At 40.6% G+C, this 25,554-nt stretch overlaps 1 protein-coding gene across 3 annotated transcripts in view; it reads left to right on the top strand.

Annotated features, from left to right (window-relative positions):
- The window catches only part of ARHGEF26 (Rho guanine nucleotide exchange factor 26), a 67,774-nt gene that overhangs the window by 3,901 nt on the left and 38,319 nt on the right, over positions 1–25,554 (top strand). For all 3 annotated transcript variants that reach the window (XM_077348639.1, XM_077348638.1, XM_077348640.1), the window contains exons 3-6: positions 3,013–3,052; positions 5,869–6,014; positions 9,865–9,921; positions 14,814–14,974. In XM_077348639.1, coding sequence (XP_077204754.1) covers positions 3,013–3,052; positions 5,869–6,014; positions 9,865–9,921; positions 14,814–14,974 — 404 coding nt within the window. The remainder of the gene's footprint in view (positions 1–3,012; positions 3,053–5,868; positions 6,015–9,864; positions 9,922–14,813; positions 14,975–25,554) is intronic.

Here is a 25,554-nt window from a genome sequence, read left to right as displayed (position 1 = left end):
TTGCTTTCACCAAAGCGCACCCAAACCTTGTATTGTTGGAAATTTCTGTATAATCCTTTCCTAAAGCATTACTTGCTTAGCATCCTTATATCTTGATGTGAACATTTTTTGTGCAAATATCACTTTTAAATCAAATCAGTATACTTCCTGCAGTGCTTGCATGCTGAACTGGAATGAAAAAAAAATGGAAAAGAAGAGCTGGTTCTTATATGCCGCTTTTCTCTACTTGAAGGAGTCTCAAAGTGGCTTACAGTCGCCTTCCCATTCCTCTCGCCACAACAGACACCCTGTGGGGTGGGTGAGGCTGAGAGAGCCCTGATATCACTGCTCGGTCAGAACAGCTTGATCAGTGCTGTGGGGAGCCCAAGGTCACCCAGCTGGCTGCATATGTGGGAGTGGGGAATCAAACCAGGCTTGCCAGATTAGAAGTCCGCGCTCCTAACCACTACACCAAACTGGCTCTCAGTGTCTGTCTTCAAAATGCAGGACACTTTCTTACTGTATGGGTAGAAAGAGTCCTGCTGTACAATTTGCACAACCAATTGATCTTGGAATATAGATTGGCCAGGACTAGCAGGGGATGGATATCCTAACTGGAGGAGAAGTGCAGGGCTGGAACATCCCTGACCCTTCAAAAAACCACTCATTAAGGCAGGTGTCCCAAAAGATGAATTAATAACTGACAGTAGTCCTTTGCCTGTATGCCTTTGGGATGTCAGGTTTATTGACTCTATTCAGTTTGCCACAGTCTCTTTCTATGTGGATAAAGGAATCTGACATATCCCAAAGGATTTTCCATGCCACAAAATGAATGAAGTGATGTGAAGGTGGATGTTTTGCAGCTGAAGTAAACATGGCTTTTGCATGTCAGCTGTCCTTCAGTAAGAGAAGTTAGGTTTAGAAAAATTGATAGTGAGATGTCTAAACAGGAGCTTATTTATTTTTTCAGTTTATATACCACCCCTCACTATAGAATCATAGAATCATAGAGTTGGAAGGGGCCATACAGGCCATCTAGTCCAATCCCCTACTCAACGCAGGATCAGCCCTAAGCATCCTAAAACATCCAAGAAAAGTGTGTATCAAACCTTTGCTTGAAGACTGCCAGTGATGTCTATGATGTCTTGGGGCAGCGTCCTAGTAATTGTTTGGCAGCAGTGCTTTTGCTAAATGGTCATTTTATTAGCAATTCTGAATTTAGGAGTAGTTTTAAGAGAGACAGCCCTGTCCCATCTGTTTATTCTGAATACTGCTCCATTGATTCTGACCTAAGTCACCCAGCCTGGCCTGATCTCATAAAATCTTGTAAGCTAAGCAGGAGTGGCTCTGGTTGTTATTTGGATGGGAGACCACAAAAGAAACTCAGGGCTGCTCCACGGAGGAGAGGCAATGGCAAATAGGGTTGCCGAACTCTCCAGCGGAGGCAACATTGCCTGGGCCTCCCTCCTGCTCTTGATAAGTCCCCCTTCATCCCCTGCTCGTCACCATGAGGGACCTGCACCCTAATGGCAAACCACCTCTGAATGTCTCTCCCTTGGAAACTTTACAAGGTTACTATACGTCAGCTGCGACTTGACAGTACTTTCCGTCACCACCATACCTCACTAAGTTCAGTAGTACCTACTCCCAAGTAAATCTCATTAGAATTGTCTCTCTAGTAATTCAATCAACAATATATAAACAGAAGCTACAAAAGAGTCTATAAAAGAATGTTCAAAATAGCCTGGCAATTTTGATGAGTTGTTTTGTTGCATTTCGGTACCTAAATGCTTTTAATCATGGTAGTTTAAAAGTTCTGCTGCATGTCTTGAAGTTTCATGTTCCATTGAGTTAGCCATGTTGCCGTTGCACCTGTGAAAGACTAAGATAGGGGCAGACAACCTCCAGCACGTGTGCCAAACAGCATGTGCAAGCTTTCTCAACCAGGGTTTTGTGAAAGTCTGATGTATATCAGGTGATATGACCATAGATGGTCATGTCAACCTGCCCCCCCCATGGCCAAGGATGGGCCTGGAGGGAGTGGGAAGGGGAGGGGCCACGGGTGGGCCTGGACATGGCTATGCTTCCCAATCGTATTCCACATGATTGCACAAAGTCTGGGGTTTCCCGAACCCTGAAGAATGTTTCAGGGGTTTCTCAGCAGTAAAAAAGTTGAGAAAGGCTACTTTAACTCATCACACAATGCCAGTTTTCTCCCTAAAGGGCTGGTACAAGTCCCTGGTGTTCTGGCAGTGTTGCATTGCCTCTTGTTGCTCTCTCAATGTCTGGGCAACCTTCATCTCATTCATGCTGTCGCTTGCTCTGTTGCTTGCTGGCACACCAGCATCTAAGCTTTTATTGGCCTCAGCCCACTCCAACAAACTCTATGACAAAAGACTCTGAAGACATGTAGCGAAATTAGACTCTTGTGATTTTTTTCTTCCCACGACGCTATTCATTGTTTGTTTGTTCTATACTTCGTGTCAGCCCATATCAGTAAAATGTGTGTAATTGGCCCAAATTCAACTGTGAAGAAGCTGCTGCTCCATATTAAGCTCAGCGCAGGAAATAGAAGACAAGCCTGGCTTGTTTCTAATGTGAATGCTGTGAGCTCTAAATGTGATTCCAGACTAATGAAATCACTGCATGTTTCTAAACTCTATCAAAATGAACTGAGTGTTCTCCCCCCACCCCTCTTTGGGAAGAATTTATGCATAAATAAAATTCACCATGTGATCTAATCTGATGGGCATCTGCAATTCTTCCATTTGCGAAGCTGCTCCATTAATTTCAATAAAGGAAGCAGGTGGCCGTGAGCATTCCTTTGGAGGGGTCTGGAGAGCTCCAACCAGGTCAGAATATTTCTAGAGTCAGAGCTCCGCTGAGACGGTAGCTGCCAGTCTGACCTGCTTGTTACCAAATGTTTTGTGAGATTCAAATCTTAGATTATGCCATGTAGTGTTCACTTGGGGGTGCATTCCTGTTTTGATCATTGCCTTCTTGTTTATCTCTCTCCTTGTAATATAATTGTAGAAGAAAATGCTGAAAGGACAAGGGACATTTGATGGAGAAGGTAAGAACTAGCTTTTGAATTGTGTGGTGTGATGCTTCAAAAAATAAGATGCGGAAGAAAACAAAATAAGTTGTATACCACAAGCAAACTCTTGCACCAACTCAACAGAGATCATTGTGTTGTTGCAAAAAAGCTTCTTTCAGTTCAAACTTACAGGGGCAGGGTGGAAGAAACCTGTTACGAGGTTACCAGTTGATGATGATTGTGTTAAATTTCTCAAAATATATACATTTTTGGATAGGCCAGTCTACACTGTATGCATCTCTAATCCATTCAGTCATTTCTTTTTTATCAAGTTGATCTGTTGCTCCTTTATCTCTGCTGCAAACTTAGGTGAAGAGGATCTCCTCTGCTCTGACTGTCACTTCTCTCTGTATCCTCAAGGCTATTTTGGAGATATAATAGTCATTAGCTGTCTTCTTTTTGTACTACTTTGCTTTTTACTCTCATGGGAGATGCTTAGTTTTTGTTTGCTTTTCCGGGCAAATTAGTACTTTGCTTTTGCCTGTCTCCTTCTTTCTTTACTGTTAAATATTTGCTTCTGCCAAAAGGTGGACTAGCATTTTTTGGCTTTTTTGCTACATAAAACAGACTTTTAATGTCATTTTTGATTTTGTTTCTTACTGCCATGCCTATTCTCTTAGTTTGAAACTCCGTTGTATTCCTTTTACCAACAGTGAGGATAAAATACATTTTTAGTATGCTATAAATTGCTAGTGCTTTATTTTGGATTGTGAATTGACCAGAACAATGGTAGAGTTGTTTGGTGGAGCTAGTACAGTATGTGTTGGTATGAATATTATATATTTTCAAATGAAATGCATTTTCCTACACTTTATTAATTTGAGGCTTCAGCCCAAGCTGAAATGGATATGGCTTGAGAAATTAAAAATGGTGGGTGATGGCCTCAGTGAGAGGTCAAATTCTGTTTCCATTCAAATTGATAAAGGAAAAACAAGGATTGCACCACAGACATACGATCTGATCCTGTGCCTATATGCACATAAGTAGGCATTACAGAATTAAGTGTATCTTACTCCTAAGCAACAGTGCATAGTATTACAGAAGACATGAAATATAGCTTAACCCACTTTCATAGGTGGCTTTTTCTTAGAATCATTGAGTTGGAAGAGACCTCGAGGGTAATCTTGTTCTACCCCCTACAGAATGCAGGGAATTCACAACCACTCACAGTAACCCCAATTCCATCCCCAAGATGATCCCCCCCCCCCAAAAAAAAACAACCTTAGAATCCCTGGCAAGTCTGGCCTAGAGAAAATTCACGTTCCATCCCTAAAGTGGTTATTGGCATTTCCCTGGGCATACAAGAAAGGGCCACAAGAGCCAAGCATGGGCACAGTCCCTTCTGCCCACCCACTTACAATCTGCCTAAATCCACAGAATCAGCATTTCTGTCAAATGACTATCTTGTTGTTGTTGTTAGTTGCGAAGTTGTGTCCAACCCATCAGGACCCCATGGACAATGATCCTCCAGGCCTTCCTGTCCTCTACCATTCCCCAGAGTCCATTTAAGTTTGCACCTACTGCTTCAGTGACTCCATCCAGCCACCTCATTCTCTGTCGTCCCCTTCTTCTTTTGCCCTCAATCGCTCCCAGCATTATGCTCTTCTCCAGGGAGTCCTTCCTTCTCATGAGGTGGCCAAAACTCTATGGACAGTACAAAAAATGACTATCTAGCTTCTGCTTTAAAACTTCCAAGGAAGGAGAATCACCTCCTGAGGAAGGCTGTCCCACTGGGGAACCACTCTAACTTTACACTTATCACGATTGAACAGTGGATCCTCATGTGGTGAAAGGCAGGATATGATTAAATAAACACATTTTCTAAAAAAATAAATCAGGAGGCTCTTATGGTGATCTAAAACCACAAGTTTGCTGTCATGTAAACTACATATATGTACTGGTTTCCCCAGTCATTTCAGTCCATATGTTCTATATGAGCATCCCGTAGTATGTTGTAGAACTAGCTTCATTGTATACATAGGATTATTGGATTGAAGAACTGGGAAAATAACTGAGAGGAATAGATAGCAGTTTCCATTGTACGTTTAAAGACAGTACCTTTCCCACTGGAAAATAACACTGCTTCTTTAGCCTTGGAAAAAAGCGGCCCGGATCCTGAAAATGATCTGTTCTGTTAGTGATGGGGCCTTCCTCCAACACAGGAAGACCTGTGTCGTCTGATTCGTGGATCATTAAGCTTTATTTATTACAGTTGTTTGTATAGTACATGACTACTAAGTCAAGAAAAGATGGACTTAGTAGTTTATATAAATTATATTATATGAAACTGAAAACACTTGTATGTATTTTTTGTGTTTCCCTCTAGTTGTATAGAAGGGGAAAAAAAGTTGTTGTTTTTTACTAGCCTTTGGCCACATATTCTTCACTCTTTTTTTTGTCATCATCAGGACTAGAAACTATTTTTTTAAAAAATAAATAGTGATCATTCAATATATAATACTTTGCTTATTTAGAATGCACACAACCATTTTTTTCAGTTTTAAAAAAGCTTTAGCTTTAAAAAAAACTGTCATTTTTTTTACAAACACAAGTTGAAGGAAAATAAAATTGTTTCCCATTTTCTTCAGCAAGGAACACATGCTATATTGAGTTTGGGTGGAAGGTGTCAGTTTAGTGTTACAGTGATCTGTTGTTACTAGCTGTTATGCTGTGGTGCATTCCAAACAGGAATCTACTTTTGTCTACAGGTTATGAGTTTGATATTCATAATGTTGTTGTTTCTATGTCAAAGAAAATCTTCTCAAATCAATTTCTTTTTCGTGGTATCGTAGAAAATGCTGTGTTGTATCAGAACTACAAAGAAAAAGCCCTAGATATAGATTCCGATGAAGAGGTAGAATGGAAAGAACAGAAGTTGGATGAAAAGATAGTTATTCAATTCAAACCTCTGAGATCAACATGGAGTCAGTTGTCTGTGGTAAGTGCCGTAAAGTCATGTAGCCCAAAACCAAATTGAAACGCAATCGTGCATGTAAGCAAGTCTTTTATCTGCCAGTGTCCTTTTCAACTTGACGTTTTATGGCCTTTTATTTGCCCTCGAACTACCTCCCAGAGTGAAATGTTTATGGACATGGAGATAATACTAAGAGCTGTAGCAGACAAAGAAACACTGCTGCCAAATGTATATTCTTGACATGGTTAGGCATATGCAAACAAGTCAAGTGCATGAGCTGCAGATGTATCACTTTTCAAATCCTTGAACTTTTTTTCAGTATAGTAGCCATAAGGAAAGGTTTTAATGAAAATAACATAAAAAGAGGAACAGAATTCCCAAGGATGTTCTCTTCTTTCCGCACCCCTTTGTCTCCCACTTCCTTTCTTCTTGATACTTTCTGTTCCTTGGGCATCAGTGCAACCATGGTTACTTCTAGCCAAGATTTATGGCCATGATTCGAAGTGGGTTGCAAACTCTTCTTAGTTTATGTTAACTATATGGTTTCTTAGTGCATGTTCCCGTGCTAAATGTTCCAGCTTGCTTTTGTCAACTCAGCACAGTTTAAAGAGGGCATCTCTATCACATGATATACCCAGTCCTGATATTAGCACTGGAAAATGACCATGCAGAAACAGCAGCCATACTACTGAAGGCATGCAAGAATCTGACCCAATATGATACAATAATATTTACATAATTCTCTGGTTTTGCAGATGTTGGCTTAGTTAAGCAAATATTGAAGAGGTCAAGGTTCTCTTTTTTGTTTGCATAATACAGTCTGCTATGGTTACAAGTATAAATTAATTAAAGATGTGAGAGGATTCTAATTGACTATATTTAATGCTAATTCTTGGCAGTATCTTTTCATAGTAGAAGTTTAAAAAATGTTACAATACCAAATATATCAAAACTGAATGTTTTAACACCCTAAAGAATCATCCTCTTTACCCTAACTATTTTAGCATATTATTTATCCAGTAAACCTTTGGCAAAATTAAAATGACAAAATGGTGATAGCATCATAACATCTACAATTAGAAGGAGCATGATAGGGTAAACCATCTCTATTCCCATGTACCTTTTTGAGGCTTTTCAGAGACAGGTAATCAAGTACCCACAGGAATTTGTGGGAAACAACTCATTTTCTCTTCCCAACTGTTTCTTCTTTCCCTTCCCTAAAAGCCCTCCTAATGGTTCATAACTTTTAAATTAGGCCTTTTCCTGCATTCTGTCCTTTACCCATCAGCCAGCCTACTTTTACCTCTCCTCCCCCCATCTTCAGCATATCCTCCTTCCCTGCCGCTGGCAGCCTCTACACAGGAAAACTGTGGCCAAATTTGGCTTTGTCAGTCACAAGGCAAGGCCTGGTTTCACAGTGGGGAAATTCCAAGGCCTTGTGAGGGGACCACTTTTCCCCTGTATCACCTTCACCAAGCAGAATGGGAGCAGGGATAAGAAGGAAGTGGAGTTGGATCAAGGGATCTAAAGGCAGGACAAGGAGCTATCAAAAGCGGGGAGAGTAGTAGCTGGACCTATGGAGAAGGTTAGAGCTAGCTTAGGGAGGGAGGGTTACAGGGAAGGGAAGTATAATTCCCCCTTTCCTGGAAGTCTTTTCAGGTACCCAGTTCATAATTAAAAAGCACCAAGGGAAGTGTAAATGAACTGTGTCTTCTCCCCTCTTTGTACTTTCGCCTTTGCATCAGGCGATACCTTCCATTATGAAAAGGGATGCAATGGAACTGACACTGGGGTGAAGATTGCAAGTCAAGGGTCATAAAATAGTCAGGCCATGTTTTCACTAATGGTTTGGATAAACCCACACCTGATCTGAGAGAAATGCTATGTAAACCGGCTCTTCTTCCTGAGTGTGTGCCAGACAAAAAGAAAATGGACTTAAGACTTTTGCTATTGCATGTACAGTGACACCTTTTTAACATTAGATTACATAGCTTAAGATCTGAACACATGCTTGCCGAATTAAGCAAAACCAGTTTTTGGGGGATGTTTTTGAACTGGAGGCGTTTCAGTTTTTGAGCCTGGGTAGAAAAGAGAAAGTTTCTGGCTGAATTCTGTGGTTGGCACAGAGTCCAGACCACTTTTGGCAGTCAGGAGGCTGCCTAAGTAAAGGAAATGTTCTAGCTTTTTATCACAGGATGTAATAGGGGAAAAGTAGACACGCTCTGGAGCATATTTACATAGCAGCCAAACACTTTAAGCACACTAACTTCTGTCTCTTTCTGTGTAAAAACTGAATTAAGTTGAGAGGTAGGAAGGAGGTAAGATATTTTATTTTGGGGATTTTTTAATTTGAGTAGGTCCACAGATTTGAAAACAAATTCTAAAAGAAATGAGATGTATTCTGAAAGAATTTTGTTTAGTTTGAGGCAGAGGCAGTAATCCCAGTTCTGCTCAGTCTCAGAAATTAATGCGCAACAGTTTCTAGTTTGAACCTTGATCATAAATTATGATAAGCTTATCTTTCTGCAATACTGCACTTGCCAGGGTGGAATAATATCATGCGTTGGAACATCATATTGGTACAGTGGTCAAAGTATGTTAGATTATAGACTGGCAAGGTGCCCTCCTGTAGTTAAGGACCTTGTTTAGGGCTGGCTAAAGCATACTCATTATAGAGCATTTCCCACTGAAGCTGGTGGGAGTTACTTTTGAGTAAATATAGACTTGGATCTACTGGAATGTTTCCGTGAACAGAAATATTTCTACATGCAGAGAATGAGTATTTCATTTGTTCTCTCTTGCCCTGGAGCAACGGACCAGAATCAATAGGATGAAATTAATTCAAAAGAAATTCTGTCTAAACATCAGGAAGAAGTTCCTGACAGTTAGAGCGGTTTCTCAGTGGAACAGGCTTCCTCGGGAGGTGGTGGGTTCTCCATCTTTGGAAAGTTTTAAACAGAGGCTGGATAGCCATCTGAAGGCAAAGGGGTGGCAGGTTACATTGGATGAGCAATAGGTTTGTGAGTGTCCTGCATAGTGTAGGGGGTTGGACTAGATGACCCATGAGGTCCTTTCCAATTATTTGATTCTATGATTCTATGTTGCGATAGCCTGAAATTCCTCCCAAAATTCTACTCCTTAGGGAGGGGAGACCCTTATGAACAACAGCATTTTGGGGAGTATTATGGATGATGGAAGAGCCTCTTGTGGCGCAGAGTGGTAAGACAGCGACATGCTGTCTGAAGCTGTCTGCCCATGAGGTTGGGAGTTTGATCCCAGCAGCCGGTTCAAGGTTGACTCAGCCTTCCATCCTTCCGAGGTCGGTAAAATGAGTACCCAGCTTGCTGGGGGGTAAACGGTAATGACTGGGGAAGGCACTGGCAAACCACCCCATATTGAGTCTGCCATGAAAACGCTGGAGGGCGTCACCCCAAGGGTCAGACATGACCCGGTGCTTGCACAAGGGATACCTTTACCTTTTTATGGATGATGGGCTAAAGAGAGAGGAAGATAGCATGAAAATCATTCTTTGAGGGCAATCATCCTGCCATAGATGGAAATACTCCAGTGGATCAAAGCCATCTTTAAGATGGTGTTTCTCAGCATCTTGGAAGTGCAAAACTAGTTGAATTGTTTATTTTAATCTTATTTAAAGTTTACTTTTGCTTGGGTTCTGGCCGTCTTCTTAAACTGTGCTCTGTTTAATGATTAAGTTGCTTGGTGTTTTGGAATTTTAAAAAGATTTTAACATTTTTTTTTGCTACATTTAGAATCCCACCAAACCCCAAATTTGTTAGTTAGAAAAGATAAAATTAATTTTTTTTAATTCTTAAGAGAAAAAACAACAACATTCAGCATCTCTTATTTCTTTCAGGTGAAAAAGAATGGTTTATCTCAGACTATCAGCCAAGAAGAAAGAAAAAGACAAGAGGTATTCGAATGCACTAAATACATAATCAATAATTAGCACAGTGCTTTAATATGTATACTTTCTTGTTCCATTTATTCTCATTTCTGTTGTGGCACAGTGGTGCCTTTTTTATCCAGAATTCCTAGAGAGATGAAGCATGTTAAAATGAATGTTGTTGAGTATAGACACACCCATATCTGGTGTGCAATAAGTATCTAATGATCAGAGAGTGAGATACAAATCATAAAGTGGCTTGATTGGCATCTTTCCCAGATCATGCAAATGTGACCTGAAATGTGCCCTGCCTAAAAACACCTTCTATTTAGCTCCTGCAGTTCAAAGTATTTAGTTCTGAACCATTTTGGGACCATCATCCTCACATTCCACTCTATATGCATTTTCAGATAGTGAGAGGCTGTCTTCTGTTTTTTCTAAAATAATATGAGGAGTGATCCTAAAAATCTCCTGTTTCACCTCCTCAACCCTCTCCTCTGTTCTGTAGAGGCTTCTGCTGTACAGTTGATGAATATGGATAAGCTCCTCCACCTCCTTTTGGCTCGAGCAACACCTGAAGAGAGCTGCCCCTCAGATCAATCAGTCCTGCTAAGTCAATGAAAGAGCACAAGGAAGAACCTAAAGAGCCTTTTGAGAGTGTAAGTCATCAGATTTTTAAGTTGAATGTAGTCAGTGTTAGAGAACACATGGAGATTTTGTTGCTTGGGGCAGTTCTTTTCAGCTGCAGTTCAAGCCAAAAGGAGAGGAGCTTTTCAGAAGAGTGAGGAGAGCCTGACAAAATAGCGAGTGGTTTGCCCAGGCAGGGTGGTAGAATGAACTGCGGAAGTCCTTACGTTCAGGTTTTAAACTCTTAAATCCTTCTTTGAATGATCCTTACCATCATTATGATCCTTAACAAACCTCAATTAAGATAGAAAGCTTCCATAGTTCTTCACCTGAAGTCAGAAATAGCACAGACAGTTCTGACTTCTCAGTATTGCCTCTTGTAGTTCTCACCAGTTCTCCTTGGACTTAGCTGGAAGATGGGATGGACCAGCTGGATGGGACAGATATCAAGGCATACATGACGATTGGCTTAGGGTGAAGAAAGAACAATGACGGTAGCTTGAGAGGAAAAGAGATTGTGATCAGCGTTGATGGGAACAAGTTGGTTGCTGAGAGAATCCTGAAAGGATATGGGCCTTCAAGTTTCTCTGTAAATCCTTCCTGCTCTCTAATTACGGAGTATGTACCAGTGGGAAATGAAAGCAATCTCCAGTTGTATATTCAGAAAGTATCTTCAAGATCAAATGTCACAAAGAATGATAAGGAATGGTTGGAATAAGTCATTTGAGTGCCATTTTACTTGTGTGAGTGCATTGTTTAAAATCAGTAAACTAATACAGTTTAGTGGCATAAGGGATAAAATTATTAAGTGGGGTTTCAGAAGGGGGGGGGGAATGCCACAGTTTTTTTGTGGTTTGTTAGTTCTGTACCCACAGTTGTCTGCTAAACTGAGGAGAACTAAGTAGGCTGGTTTAAATATTAGCGGCCGGGTTATTTTTGTCCTTCATACTACTTTCAAACTAAATGCACCTGAATTCCGCAGAACCATGTGCAAAACTTCACCACACATGTGGTCTCTAAAGAGTCTTACAGAGCATTTATAAACTTTCAAGCTGTAGACATCTGTTTGCATTGATGCCATGCAAATTAGGTATAATTCCATTTCACACTGATGCTGGGCGGGGGGGCTGTCACCTTCACTAAGGAATAGTAATTGGTAAATATGTTCTCATTGTTCATCTCTGATTACTCTCACTGGATTATACAATGAGCGTATACATTTCTCCTGTTTATTTGGAGCTAATCAAGGATTCAGAGAGCTGCTGAAAACATAAGTGGCCAACACATATCTCATTTTGACTTTTAAACTATTATGGTCATCCTTGATTTTCTCAGCTGGGAAGGAATCAATGAAAGCTCTCATCAGTACTGGGAACAAAGGATCTTTAAATACTGTAGTGAAGACCAGGGCTCAGATGTCCTTTCTCTGAACAAAAAAAGAACAGATTGAGACAAATTAGTCACGGAACTCCGCAGCCTTTTCTAGGCAAATCCTTTCCTCATGATTGCAGCGAAGGGGACAAGGGTAGCAGAAATTTGAAGACAAGAAGATTTGTGGGAAACTAGCATCCTAGCTTGAAGGCTTCTTCCATCCCCTCCCAGGCATGAATACAAAGAAGAGCACATATCTTTCCTTGTGTTTAATTGTGGACTTCTTCATAAATAATAGTAGAACTGCTTATCTAGTTTATGACTGTGATGTGGTCATACATATGGAAGCTAAAATGATTTGATTTAATCTGTTGTGAGAAAGCAAGACACATTGAAAAAGACAGTAATACTAGGGGAAGCTAAGGGCAGTAGAAAGAGGAAGAGCCTCTACCAGGTGGGCTGACTCAGTTGAACTCGGTAAAAGGAAACTTGGCCCTCAATTTGCAAGGCTTGAGCAAGGCTGTTACCAATAGGGCATTTTAGAGGTCATTAATTCATAGGATTGCAATAAGTTACAAGTGGCTAGATGATGAAACACACACACATACATGGCATAATTAAGGACAGACATACTTTAAAAGATAATGGCAGTGCAAACCATACCAGAACTCAACTGGAATGCTAAAATATCTTTGAATGCACAAAAGCTAGATAGATCTTTTACATTAATGGCAATATGCTATTTGAATCAAACCTCACTATCAAATACTCTAATAGAGTCCAATAGCACCTTCAAGACCAACAAAGATTTATTCAGGGCGTGAGCTTTACTCTGATGTTGATCTTGAATGGAGTAAAGCAAAAATGCAGAGGAGGATGATAGGCAATACGATGTACAGTTTGGCAGGCATAGGTTTTTATGGGTGGCAATATACATATTCTGAAGAACTACCCCTTTCTTTTTTAGCCTGGTGACCTTTTGTAAAAGATCTGGTACAGCTGCTTCCAAGGAGCCGAATCTTTAACTATGAGAAATTCTTGTGTCCCTAGGGAGGTTTTTCGTTACTTGGGAGTTTGTTTATACAAGGTTCTCCAACAAAACCAATGGATTTCTCTCTTCTCATTCAAAAAAGACTCTAGTGCTCGTTATGGTAATGCTGTAGGCTTTTCCTAGACCTCCCGAAAGAGGCAATTGTTTAGAGATATCACCTTTTAAATGTTTCTCAACACTGGAACAAATATAACCGTTTTTCATTTTTATAGCAGCTTAAGTATGGAACGTTCTTTACATTTCTTACCAGTATTATTCTCACCATAGACATCTGAGACAGATTAGACTGTAACCAACCTTTTGTTACCCAGCTGACGTTATGTGTTGTAAAAATGGGTTTCTGACATCCAAATCCTGGCACTGGAATATGTGACTATAGTGAAGCAGTAGTAAGAGTTAAAGCCATGGGCTAATCACACACACACACAAACACGTGAACACTTAGTCATGGATCAGTGCAGTATCATTTTGTTGTGTTTATATGCTAATTTTAAGCATCTACGTCAGCCTTATGCTTTTTGTTTAACCAAGATACACTCAAAGTCTGCAATGTGTGAGCATTTGAGCTGCATGCCTTTTATGCACCTTTGAAACCTGGGTGTGTGATTAAAGGCATATGATACAACAACAGTTCTGATGCAAAACAGGACTGATTCCGCACAAGGAATTTGTCCCTGCACAGCGTCTCTTTGCTCTCGGGTTTTAGTGCAGCTTCCTCATGATGTTGGCAACATCCTGTGGCTGTGCAGGAGTTGGCACGAGCTTTTGTCCAGTTTTCTCCGCGATGAGGGAAATTGCAAAATCCCGCTTCTTCCACTTGTCGCGCTGCAGATGGGGGCGCGAACAGGGGCAAGCCCGTCTGAAAGGAGAAATGTGTGACAGTCTCAGTAGTGTTTTGCCTGCCCTCGCATCTGCCCTCCCCTCTCCATTTCTGGATTGCAAAATTAAAAAAAAAACATGGTGTGGTCCACGTTGCTTTCGGGACTGCAAAGCAACGTGCCCTCAGTTCAAGTAAAAGGTTCTCTTCAGTGTGTACAGTAATATTGGTGCATTGGGCAGCAACCCAATCTAAAACACATTCCTGCTTGTGTTTTCCGGTGCTGGGGTATGAACAGGGAAAGGGTGTATGTGTGATGAAGTGGCCCTTAGCTTAGCATCCATGCTAATCTTTATTGAGAACACACAACCATCCAATTACCATGGCCAGTCTTATCACAAATCTACCCAAACATAAAGACAGACCATTATACAAAGAATCCCAAAAAGAGATCTAAAGAAATGTTTTATTGTTGTAGCGAGTCTCCATGACAATGCAGAAGTTTTTAAAATTATTCTTACTAATTTTGGAACCCCGCGGTGACAGAGGTTTGGGTCCCCAAAACCACAGCTGTGAAGGGATTGGTGGCTCGTGTTGATTTGACAACCTGAGGAGCAGGAGGGAAACTTTGGGTTGTCCATGCTTCCGGCTTCTCCGCTGCCTCACCAGGAGGCAAAAGCCATGACGAGATGGCAGGATAATGTGGGAGATGTCTCCTGTCAGGAGGCATGCAAACACATGGCTTACTGTCGCACATTTGCAAGCAGAAGCTGGAGTGTATTTTATGCCTCTGTGTGGAAATGGTCCAGCCCTCGTCAATGTTTGGATGGGAACCCTGGGTATGCTACCTTAAATTCCATGCGGTAAAATGGTAGTATGCAAATGAAATAATTAAGAAGCTCAGGGAACTCTGAATGAGTTTTCAAAGAGCAGTTCCTGCACGAGAAGTTTACAACTTCAGTGAACTTGTCTGATGGCCATTATGAATACTGGGATATAATTTTTCATCTAGAACTAAAAAATTGGCTTCAGCGTGTCTTTCTCATCATGCAGGCTATATTTGAAGTAATATCTTCAGAACACTCATACTTGCTCAGCCTGGATATTCTGATCCGGATGTTTAAGAACTCTAAAGAACTCAGTTCTACGATGACCAAAACAGAAAGCCATCACCTTTTTTCAAATATTGCTGATGTCTGTGAAGCAAGCAAAAAGTAAGTGTTAAAACAGAGATGCTCATTTTTTGAATTAAAACAACTGATTCATTAACAACAAACCTATATTTTAAAAATATATATATTATTATAAAAGAAGAATGTATGTTCTTTATAAATAGTCTTTTGTGGTAGCAACTGAATGAATGAACTGTAATCAGGACTACCAGGATCTATTTATTGAAGGAGCGTGCACTGGGGAAACTAATAGACATGACCTTCCCTTGCTTTCATATCTACACTCTTATTTTGTCATATCTATTTTGTCAAATTATTTGAATTTCAGAGCTTGAGTAAATTGGATGAATAGGTGGGGAGGGCTGTATGGGGGCATGGGAAGTGCTTGCATATCTCCCTTTCCTGGGGTAAGGGGGGGGGGGAATTGGGCTCACAGGCTCTTATGCACCCTCATGGGGCAAGACCAAGTCCTCTGTGTGCAGCTGGAGTTTTGCAAAATGTTTTGATATTCCAGCTCTCACTGCCAAAGAGATAATCCTGAAGAGGTTTTAAGGAGGTTTGTCTCATCAGCAGTGGGAACTGCTACAGTGGAAACATGAAGCAAAATTGTAGGTGGCCCCATGTTTTTTTTCCTCATGTGACCTCTGAGCCTTTGTTTGACCAATGTCTTTTGGACATCAGTAGTACCTAAACATGTGTAACTGGCTGTAGGAATGCAGTTAAAACTTAAAAAAAAGAGTACAATTCTTAAAAATATAGTTTGTGGTTTTTAATGATTGATTTTTCTAGCCATTCCTTTTAGTTATCCAAAAATGCCTTAAAAGAGTGCTTTCATAGACAATGTTGTGTTGTGTTTGTTTCTTTAAAAAGGTCCATAAAGAATGGATATACTAACATGTTGCTATAAATGATTCGGTTTTCAAAACAGTTTCTTTTAGACTGATGATATACAGACTGATGATATACAGCAGAATCAAGTAGCGTTTAAAGGCTTGATAGATTTCTTTAATTAAGGTATTTCTGGTTTGGAATATCCATATATTTTTTAGTCTAAACTAAATGAGTAGTCTCTTCCAAATACTTATAGAACTGTGGGAGCAAAATGCACCTCAGTAAAACCCATATTGTCAGTGATTCACTTGTTCTTCAGTGACTGAAAATTAGTGATTATGAAATTTTTATATTTCCTAATGATGCTCATCTTTCATAACAAGTTTGAGGAATCGTTTGTTCATCCTTTAGATGGTGTTCTGTACCAAGTGTCTGTGTGTGTGTTGATCCTCATGCAGTTTTAAAACATTTCCTGTTCTGTACTTTTTATTAATGCAAAACTATTCATTTAGTCTATAGTTTCAATCTCCTTTTTGCTTTGTGGGCAGAGGGATGAACCTGAAGCACCATAGCTAGTGCTGCCTTTCTTTGACCTCTGCACTTAGCACAGGAGTTACAGGGCCAGGTTTACATTGTTGTGGTGTTGGCATGACATTATGCTGATATTTCTTTGTGCTGTTTTGGCACAGAAACTTCATTTCTTTGAATTTCCAGAAAGGCTTTAGAAGTGAACCTGAAAAATTGGCCTTTATGTCGAAATCTAGTCAGAACCTTCACAGGGTGGTCACTTAGTTCTTCATATTAATTACTCTAATTTAATTTATAATATTATAATATGATGGAAAGAGGCGCAATTTTTTTCTTACTTTGAGAGTTTGTATTACTCAAAAATAACAGGAGAAACTGGACAGCTCTGTGTACCATGTCTTTTCGTATTCTTTGCATCCAATTAATTTTCTGCTTCGCAAATGAGATTAAGGTATCGTAATGCAAATACAAAGCATTTACTCTAGTGTTCCCTTTAGTACCTTAAATCAGGGGTAGTCAACCTGGGGTCCTCCAGATGTTCATGGACTACAATTCCCATGAGCCCCTGCCAGCGTTTGCTGGCAGGGGCTCATGAGAATTGTAGTCCATGAACATCTGGAGGACCACAGGTTGACTACTCCTGCCTTAAATGGCACAAAATAATTGAACTCAGAAGAAAAAAGGAAATCACGAGGCACAATGATATTGTAGTCTTCTCTATGTTTATAGGTGAAAAGGTTATAACATAAAGGGGTAGTCAAACTGTGGCCCTCCAGATATCCATGGACTACAATTCCCAGGAGCCCCTGCCAGCATTCGCTTGTGCAAGCACTGGGTCATGCATTCGCTGGCAGGGGGCTCCTGGGAATTGTAGTCCATGGACATCTGGAGGGCCGCAGTTTGACTACCCCGGGTCTAAATGGTCAAACATATGATCAAACATAAGGAGTCAACCAAAACGGGATCCTAGGTTAAGTGACCCGCTTTCTGTTTTATCTTCGTCAGTGGTTGCTCTTCCAATCTACTGTCACAGTAGTAGTCGTAGTATCACATTGGCAAAATGCTCATAATCGTCTGGGGATTTCATAAAGTGCCCGCCTGCCAGAGCCCCCTCCCTGCCTCCCTCCCTATATGAAAGCTTCTTTTTATTCCCTGTTTGCTGGTTGGGAATTGAGAGTCACCCACCTGGTGAATTTTCTTCTTTTTTATTATCTCTAAAAACCACAGTGTAGATTATACAAAAATATTTACATCATCATTATTTTGCTAAGAAATCCAAGCCCTGCTCCTTCCCCCAAAAAACTGAAGGAGCAAAATGATGTAATTTTCTACAATAGATGCTAACACAAGCTCAGTTCATATGTTAACAGTGGACACGCCAGCATTGTGCATGTATATGTATGCATCTGTTTGGAAGGAAAAAGCCAATGTATATTCTCTTTACAAATGAAACCAGGGCCCAGTATATGGATAAATATGGGATTTAAATTACACACTTGGTTATACAAAGGTAGAATGTGCTCAGTGCTTGTACAGAAAAGATCCACGTAGTAGCCCTGTACAGGGGGACACTGCCTCTTTGTTATAGTCCCGTGCTCATAATTTGGCATTCAAGCAGAGATGGGGCGTGGGGTCAGGCTTCTTGTTCCCACTCTTCTTCTCCCTGTGTTTAGTCAGTATGATTACAGGGTCATGTGTACCCTGTAGGTTGTACATGTGTTCACTGTAACTTGTGCACAGGGTTAATAAGTTAATCTACCACCTGTTGAATTCATGACTGATTTAGAATTTGAACTTTGGCATACTTAGAACAAAGTTAGTTCATGTCGTAATTCATGAGATTATGATGGCAAGTTTTTGATATTTAATTATTTAGTTAATAAGCATAAACTCATGAATTACGACATGAACTAACTGTGGTCTAAGGAGGCCAAAGTTCAAGTTCTAGATCAGCCTGGAATTCAACTGGTGGTTAACTAAATCAAGCACTAGTGGCAGTGAAGGAATTGAGGAAGACTCTGCTAGTTGGCTAGGTATGATTTAGCGGAGTTTTCCTCCTCTGCTTATAGGTACTTAAAACCTGGATGCGCCCAAAGGTGCGGGGTGGGGGTGTGGGGAGGAGATTCTGTCAGCTGGTTAGCAGGAACTGAGTAAGATCTGGCTGAGCTGGTTTGTCTTCTGCTCACAAGTACTTGAATTGTGGGTGTGCTCAAAGGCATGAGCCAGAGGACTTTTGCCCTAGAGCTGGGAAGAAAATCTGATAGCAGAAAGAAGGGGGAAAGAAGGGGGAAAGGCCTGCTTGGCTTCAGAAGCCTCTCCCCTTCTTGATTGATTCTAATGTATTTTTGCAAGCCACTTTGCATCTCTTTGGAGGAAAAGTGATATATAAATAAATGTTTAAATGAAAATATCTGGATGTGGCTCTTTTAGTCACATCCAGATATTATTTATTGAGATGAATCCAAATAGTGAATCTCATCTAATTCTCCTCTTTACTAGCATCCCACCTCCCGTGGTTTTGTCCATGTGGGTCCCAATCCACTTAGCATAACCTTTTTGGTTGTTAAAGTGGACCCTCTCCTCTTTTTTAGTAGTGGAAAACCAAACTGGATCCAACTCAATATTTTGCCATTTTAGCTTTAGAAAGAAAGCTGATTAATAACAGAGAAATATAATAACATTAACTATGACTTTATTTTTATAGCCCACCCTTCCTGGTTGGCTCAGGGCGGGTGGCAACAGGCATAGACAAGTGATAAAGTTACATTGATAACAATTACACTTTTAAAATTAAATATTAAATAAATTATATTAAATTATATTATTAAACTGCCTCTATTAATATCTTACAAAGGGACCTCTGCTGGGTGGTTGATGTTCTGTGGGTGGTGCATTGCTGATTTTGTGAGGAGGGAGGCCAGTGTTTTCTCAGTGTTAATTTCCTGGCCCCAGCCATGGGCCTGGCGGAACAGCTATGTCTTGCAGGCCTTCTGGCTTAGCATATATAGTGCCTTAGCATATATAGTGAGACAAGAAGCTGATATCTCTTTGGCCCAGGGGGTTCCGGAACTGTTGAGGAACAGTGTCCATACAGTAAGGTAACTATTTTCTGTACCATGTATTTTAATATTTTGCGGGAAATAATCTAATGACATTGATGATTAGATTCTGAGCAAACATCCTTATGCTAATTAACACCTGGAATTCATTGCCAAGAGGTACACGAGTCATAAGCTTAGAGGCAAAGTATACCAACCGTTTCCCATGATTCATCTGTAACTGTATCACTTCAGGTTGCAGTAGTAAGTTTATGTATATATGTGTCTATGTATGCATATGTGTGTTAGTGACAGTGAAATCAAATCCATATACGTTCTGTGACATAAAAAAGAAGATATGTTAATGTACAATGTTGGCTTCCATTCTTCCTGGCATAATACTTTTGCTTGTGCAAGGCGATTTAAACAGGAATATTGTTCACGAAGTGATACAGTACAGTGGAGTAATGGAGCACTTAATTTGATTCTAAAACAGCTCTAAAACAGTGATTTATAATTGGAAACTATTTGGAAGAAGGTGCAAAAGTAACTGAACAAGAACAATAGCTAATATTGCAATAACACATTTTAAGACATGAATAGCAGCAAATTGGCATATAGATAACAAACGGATGTGAGAACTGAATTTGAGACCAGTGGCACCTTTAAGACTATCAAAGTTTAGTTTCTGTTTATGTGAGAACTGAATAACTTGGCATATATAGTGAGACAAGAAGCTGAGATCTCTGTTTGGCCCAGGGAGTTCCATTGACTTGTGTATTATAATGAGTTGTAATACATCAGTCTCCTGTTTCAATCTGTTTTTGAAATTCCTTTGCAATAAAACAGCTACTGTGATATCCACCATTGGGTGCCCTTGGAATTTGAAATGTTCTATAGCTTTCTCAGGTTTGTGATTCTTGATGTCAGATTTATATCTATTTATCCTTTAGCATAGGGTTTGTCCTATGTAGAAAACAGCATGTACTATGTCAGAAGATGAGCAAATGAATAAGCCTGAGATGGAGAGGAGTTAATGCTTGCAGCATGTTTATTTGCAGTCTGACATATGTATAAAGTCCTGTACAGGGTAGTATCCTCACTCCCTGGAACCAGCTACCAAGGTTCCCTCACCTCTGACTCTTCCCTTAGCATCCAGAATTGTCTACCACTTCTCCCCAGCTTCTCAGCATGGCCCTCCTTAAATCCACACCAACATTTGTCTACCACCTGGGGGAGGTGGTCCCTTGGTGCATGCCACCTCTATGTTTTCTCCAACCTAAGGGAATACCTTCCCTCTGCTAGGCAGTTCTAGATCCCAATAAACAATCTCAACTCCGGCAGTGATCTTCTGGCTGAACCTGTGTCTGACGAGCTCTCCACTGGGTCCTTAGGCCCTGCTGCCTTCCTACACTCCTCTGTGCCACACCACAGCAAGACTGTTCTTCTGTCCATGGTGTTCTTGGTGAGAAGTCTGAACAGATGAATATGTAGGGTATAGTTTGCTTTAAGAATGATTATTAAAGAACTAATTTCAACTTGAATATAGCTCAGAAACCTAATTCAACCTAGAAAGAGTTGAATTATTCCTTAGCCATGTAAAAAGCAAAAATTATCCAGGAGACTTATAAATAAACTTGTTTTTAATGATGCTGGATGGATGCTGGGTTATATATGAAACAAGTCATAAAAAGTAAGTTCAGGCAAAGTACACTGAGCACTCTTATAGCAAAAACAGTATAATCACTGCTTTCTCTACTCCCTTCCCCAGCATTGTCCGAAGCTAGAACTTTTACATACCCCTTCTAAGCCCATTGAATTCAATGGACTTTGAAGGGTGTAACTCTGTTTAGTAGTTCACCAGTTGTCATTTAAGTTTCTGTTTACCTTCTTTTCATAGAAACTCACTGTACAGGATTACATCTTGTGTGCTATCTTGAGTAAAGAGAACAGTTACCTCATAGTGCTTTAGGAGTCTGCCTCTGTACTCCTCCAGCACCAAGCTAGAGAAAGATTATTTTCTTCTTCAAATTGACAGGAAGGTATTTTTGTCAACAAAAATGTGGAAGATGGGAGCAAGCAAATAATAAGTGAAACATTTTTTTCACACTTGGAGATACACACACAGATTGTGGTGGAAGTTATTTATTATGGTCAGCCAAGAGGTATGCAGGATTAAAAAACAAAACAAAACATTACCTTTTTTATTTTTATTTATTCTTAAATTTTTAGCCCTTCACTCTCTGGAGACTCGTGATAAAACCCCATCCCGTAACAGAACACAAAAACTTAGTTAAAAATAGGAGAAAACAAGATTGGTGGTATAATCCTCCCCCCATCCCTATAGCCATCCATCACCTCAATGTGGGGTACATTGGATGTTACTGTGTAGCCTGAGGAAGTCCCCCATTGTTCCTGGCTTTGACCTTAACCAAAGACCTAGCAGAAGAGCTCCCTGCAGATCTCTTCATAGCTCTGTTAGGGCCCTCAGCTCTCCCGGGAGCTCATTCTACCAGGTCGGAACCAGGACCAAAAAGGCCCTGGTCCAGGTCGAGGCGAGGCATGCTTCTTTGGGGTCTGGGACCTCCACAGAGTGAAGTGCCCTGCAGGGGGCAGAAGGAGACAAGTGGTCCCTCAAATAGAAAGGCCCCCAAGCAGCAAATGGCCTTAAAGGTTAGCACCAAAACCTTGTACCTGATCTGGGCCAGGACTGGCAACCAATGCTGTTGCCTCAGTACAGGCTGGATATGTACTGGTGAAGACCGTACCAGCTGCATTCTGCCCCAGTTGAAATTTCCGGGCCAAGGACAAGGGTAGACCTGCATAGAGCAAGTTACAGAAATCCAGCCTAAAGATGGTAGCATGGATAACTGTGGCTAGACAGTCCAGAGGAAGGTAGGGCATTAGTAGCCTTGCCTGGAAAATGTGGTAAAATGCTGTGTGGGCTAACTTTGTGATCTGGGCCTCCTTAGAGAGGGAGTATCCAGAATCACCCCCAGATTCCTGACTGAGGATGAGATGGCTTCCAAACAACTGGCAAATGTATCTGGGGGGGAGTCTGGGTGGCTGTCCATGAGGAGATAGAACGGGGTGTCATCTGCATACTAGTGACACTCCAGCCCATAACTCCAGCTCAGCTGTACCAGGGAGCACATAAAGTTGTTAAATAATGTAGGGGAGAGTACTGCTCCTTGTGGGACCTCGCAAGGGAGTCGGTAAGGGTGTGATAATTCTTCACTGCCACCCTCTGTGTCCGGTTCCAGAGAAAGGAGCACAGCCATTGAAGGGCTGTCTCCCAAATCCCATCCCTGGCAATATGATGGGCCAACAATCATGATCGACCACAAATTTGGCCAACAGCTCAAGCATCACGAGGATGGCCGAATCACCCCAATCCAGCTGGAGATATAAGCTACCACATGCTAATCTTGGTATCAGAGAGTAATATGCAGAGAGGAGTCATCAGCAGTTCCCTTAATATTAGACTAAAAGAAGGCAGCCTGTTCACACTCAGCCGACAGCTCTAAAGGGGGAGGGGGAAGGTGATGATATGTATGTCCTGAGGCGCATGTCTTCTATCTAAACCCAATTTCGGGTGTCATAAATGACAAAAAATATTTGACATACTGAATGGCTTACATGGGCTTTCTTGTTAACTATTGCTGATTGACTGAATTCTAGTTTATCTTATTGGGATCTGTTTGCATTCATTTGAACTGGAAGCTACTTTTATGGTAATATCCGAACCAGCGTTAAAACCTTCCAAATCCATTGCAGTCATCATTTTCTCAAAAGGCCACTTTAGCAGAGAATGTATTCTCAAGATTATCCACTACATATTATCAAAACTTCTACTGGACTCAACTCTAGCTGTTCTACAGACCCACACAACTACCCCTTGAAACTATCTTCAGTTTGGTGTAGCCGGTTTGGTGTAGATTTCTAATCTGGCATGCCGGGTTTGATTCTGCACTCCCACACATGCAGCCAGCTGGGTGACCTTGGGCTCTCCACGGCACTGATAAAGCTGTTCTGATCGAGCAGCGATATCAGGGCTCTCTCAGCCTCACCCACCCCACAGGGTGTCTGTTGTGGGGAGAGGAAAGGGAAGGCGACTGTAAAATGCTTTGAGCCTCCTTCGGGTAGAGAAAAGTGGCATATAAGAACCAAATCTTCTACATATTATCAAGGTTGCTGTTGTGTTTTTTATTACTGTGGCTACTTTGCCACCTCTGTCTAAATAACTAAAGATATGCATTAGTTATTTTAGTGGTGAAAATTTTAGTGGTGAAAATTACAGGCTGTTGTTGATTGTTGCAGTATCTGGAAGACTCAAAAATAGCTGCACATGTGTATATGTTTGTTTATTAGGGAATGGTTTAATTGATTAACTAGCACTGCAATACTGAAACAGGAGTTATCATATTGAAAGCCCTAGAACTAATGCACAAAATATTTTCAAGTGCAAGTGGGCCTGGCTCAGTGGTTTGCAATACACAACTGGGCCATAGTTTTTTTAGGTCGAGGCTGCAGAGGGTGGGGAGCAGAAGACAGAATATCGGGGCAGATAACGGTAGGTTGGCTTTTGAGTGGGATGGAGATAGCATTGCCACTTCCAGATTAGACGACTCTCAGGGATTTGGGGCCTAGAACCTGGGGAGAACAGTGTTTGAGGACTACATTTATCCCTCAGCTGCCAAAGAAACTCTTTGTATATTTTGGAAAATTCTTCTTGGAGTATATGAAACACTTTTGTATGATTTATCAATTGAGAAAAGTCAAATTGACAGAAACAATTGTCTTGATTTGTTATGAACACTTCAAACAGTAAATTGAAGGTAAAGACTTTGAAGAACAACACTTGCAGAAACTGTTTATGACACTTTAAGCCATTATTTGCATAGGCGTTATGCCCTGCTGAGGATCCTCCCTTACCTAAACCCCACCCTTCCTAAATCCACCCCTAAAATCTCCAGGTATTTCCACCCAAGGCTGCCAACTCTAGACATATTGGTAATGCTTTATAATGTAAATAGAATCCATTGCTCATTTCAAGAACTGATGGCAGAAACATTTTGCTAGGTGCGTGAAATTTACGATATGTGAAAAAAATGTGCAATTTATGTTTTGTGGAACTGTTGTAAAACACCCATTACAGTTGTTTGCTAATGTTACTGGCCTGTGATTCTGAACTTTGCTAGAAATTGTTTTTGGGAGTGCATAAAGATACATTGAAATAGGTCATTGCGTTTCATCAAAATGTTTTCACTGAGGATTAGGACTGGCATATGACACGTGGCTTGAAATAAAAGCCTTTGTTACATGACAAACAAAAGGTTGTTATGGAAACCAATTCTACCTCTCTTGCTCTTTTATTGGGAACAAAGTTCAGAAATCTATTTGCTTTTTTGCTTACATTTGGTGTGTAAAATTAGTGGGAAGCTCTGTTCCAGCCTTTGGAATTGTTTGTACAAACTACTTTGTTGCCTTTTCTGTTTTATTTTTAAAGATATGTTTGGGTTTGCATGTTAATTTAAAAAATTGGCATATCAAGTCAAAGTAAAAAAGCATATTCATGAGCTTATGTATCATCAGTGCATAATAAATAAGTAATCAGCTGGTGATAATAAACATATTTGAGTCTGGAATGTGAAACCTTGCCTGATTTGTTATTGTTGATTGGTATTTTTGTTTGCTTGCTTCCCCCCCTACATAGCTAGTTCTCAGATTCTGTATGTAATAAAATTTTTGCTTGTATGCAGCGAACTCATAGTGCAAAAATAGCTTTTCATGTAATGATCCGTGGACTGTTGTTCTTGAGTTTAACTTATAAAGACATAGTAATTTGTGATTCTTTTGTAAAGCTTCTTGATAACAAATTATCATGAGTAAATATACAGAAGGCAGAGGTATCTTGTTCTTAATGGATAGCTTGTGTAACTGAATTCTTGGCTTGTTTCAATGGGTATCCTCCCCACGCAAACCCTCTGTCCCAAAAGAACTCGCAATGCAACTTGTACCTGATGAATTTCTGAAATTCCACAAAATGTGTGTGGGGGAGATGGTTTGTTTCCCTCCATTGTGATGTGACAGCGAGGACAGCCAACCCCTACCGATCTTCAAAATACCTAAAGTTCCTAATGGATCCCCTTGCCTAGAAAGCAGACCTCCTAAATCTTCTCCCACCAAAATCCAGGAAGTCTTAACTCTTGTCAATTGGCCAGC

Source organism: Paroedura picta, chromosome 8 (genome assembly GCF_049243985.1).
Source record: "Paroedura picta isolate Pp20150507F chromosome 8, Ppicta_v3.0, whole genome shotgun sequence".
Taxonomy (NCBI): domain Eukaryota; kingdom Metazoa; phylum Chordata; class Lepidosauria; order Squamata; family Gekkonidae; genus Paroedura; species Paroedura picta.
Note: the sequence above shows the minus strand (reverse complement) of the source record. Positions and strands in the feature narration are given on the sequence as shown.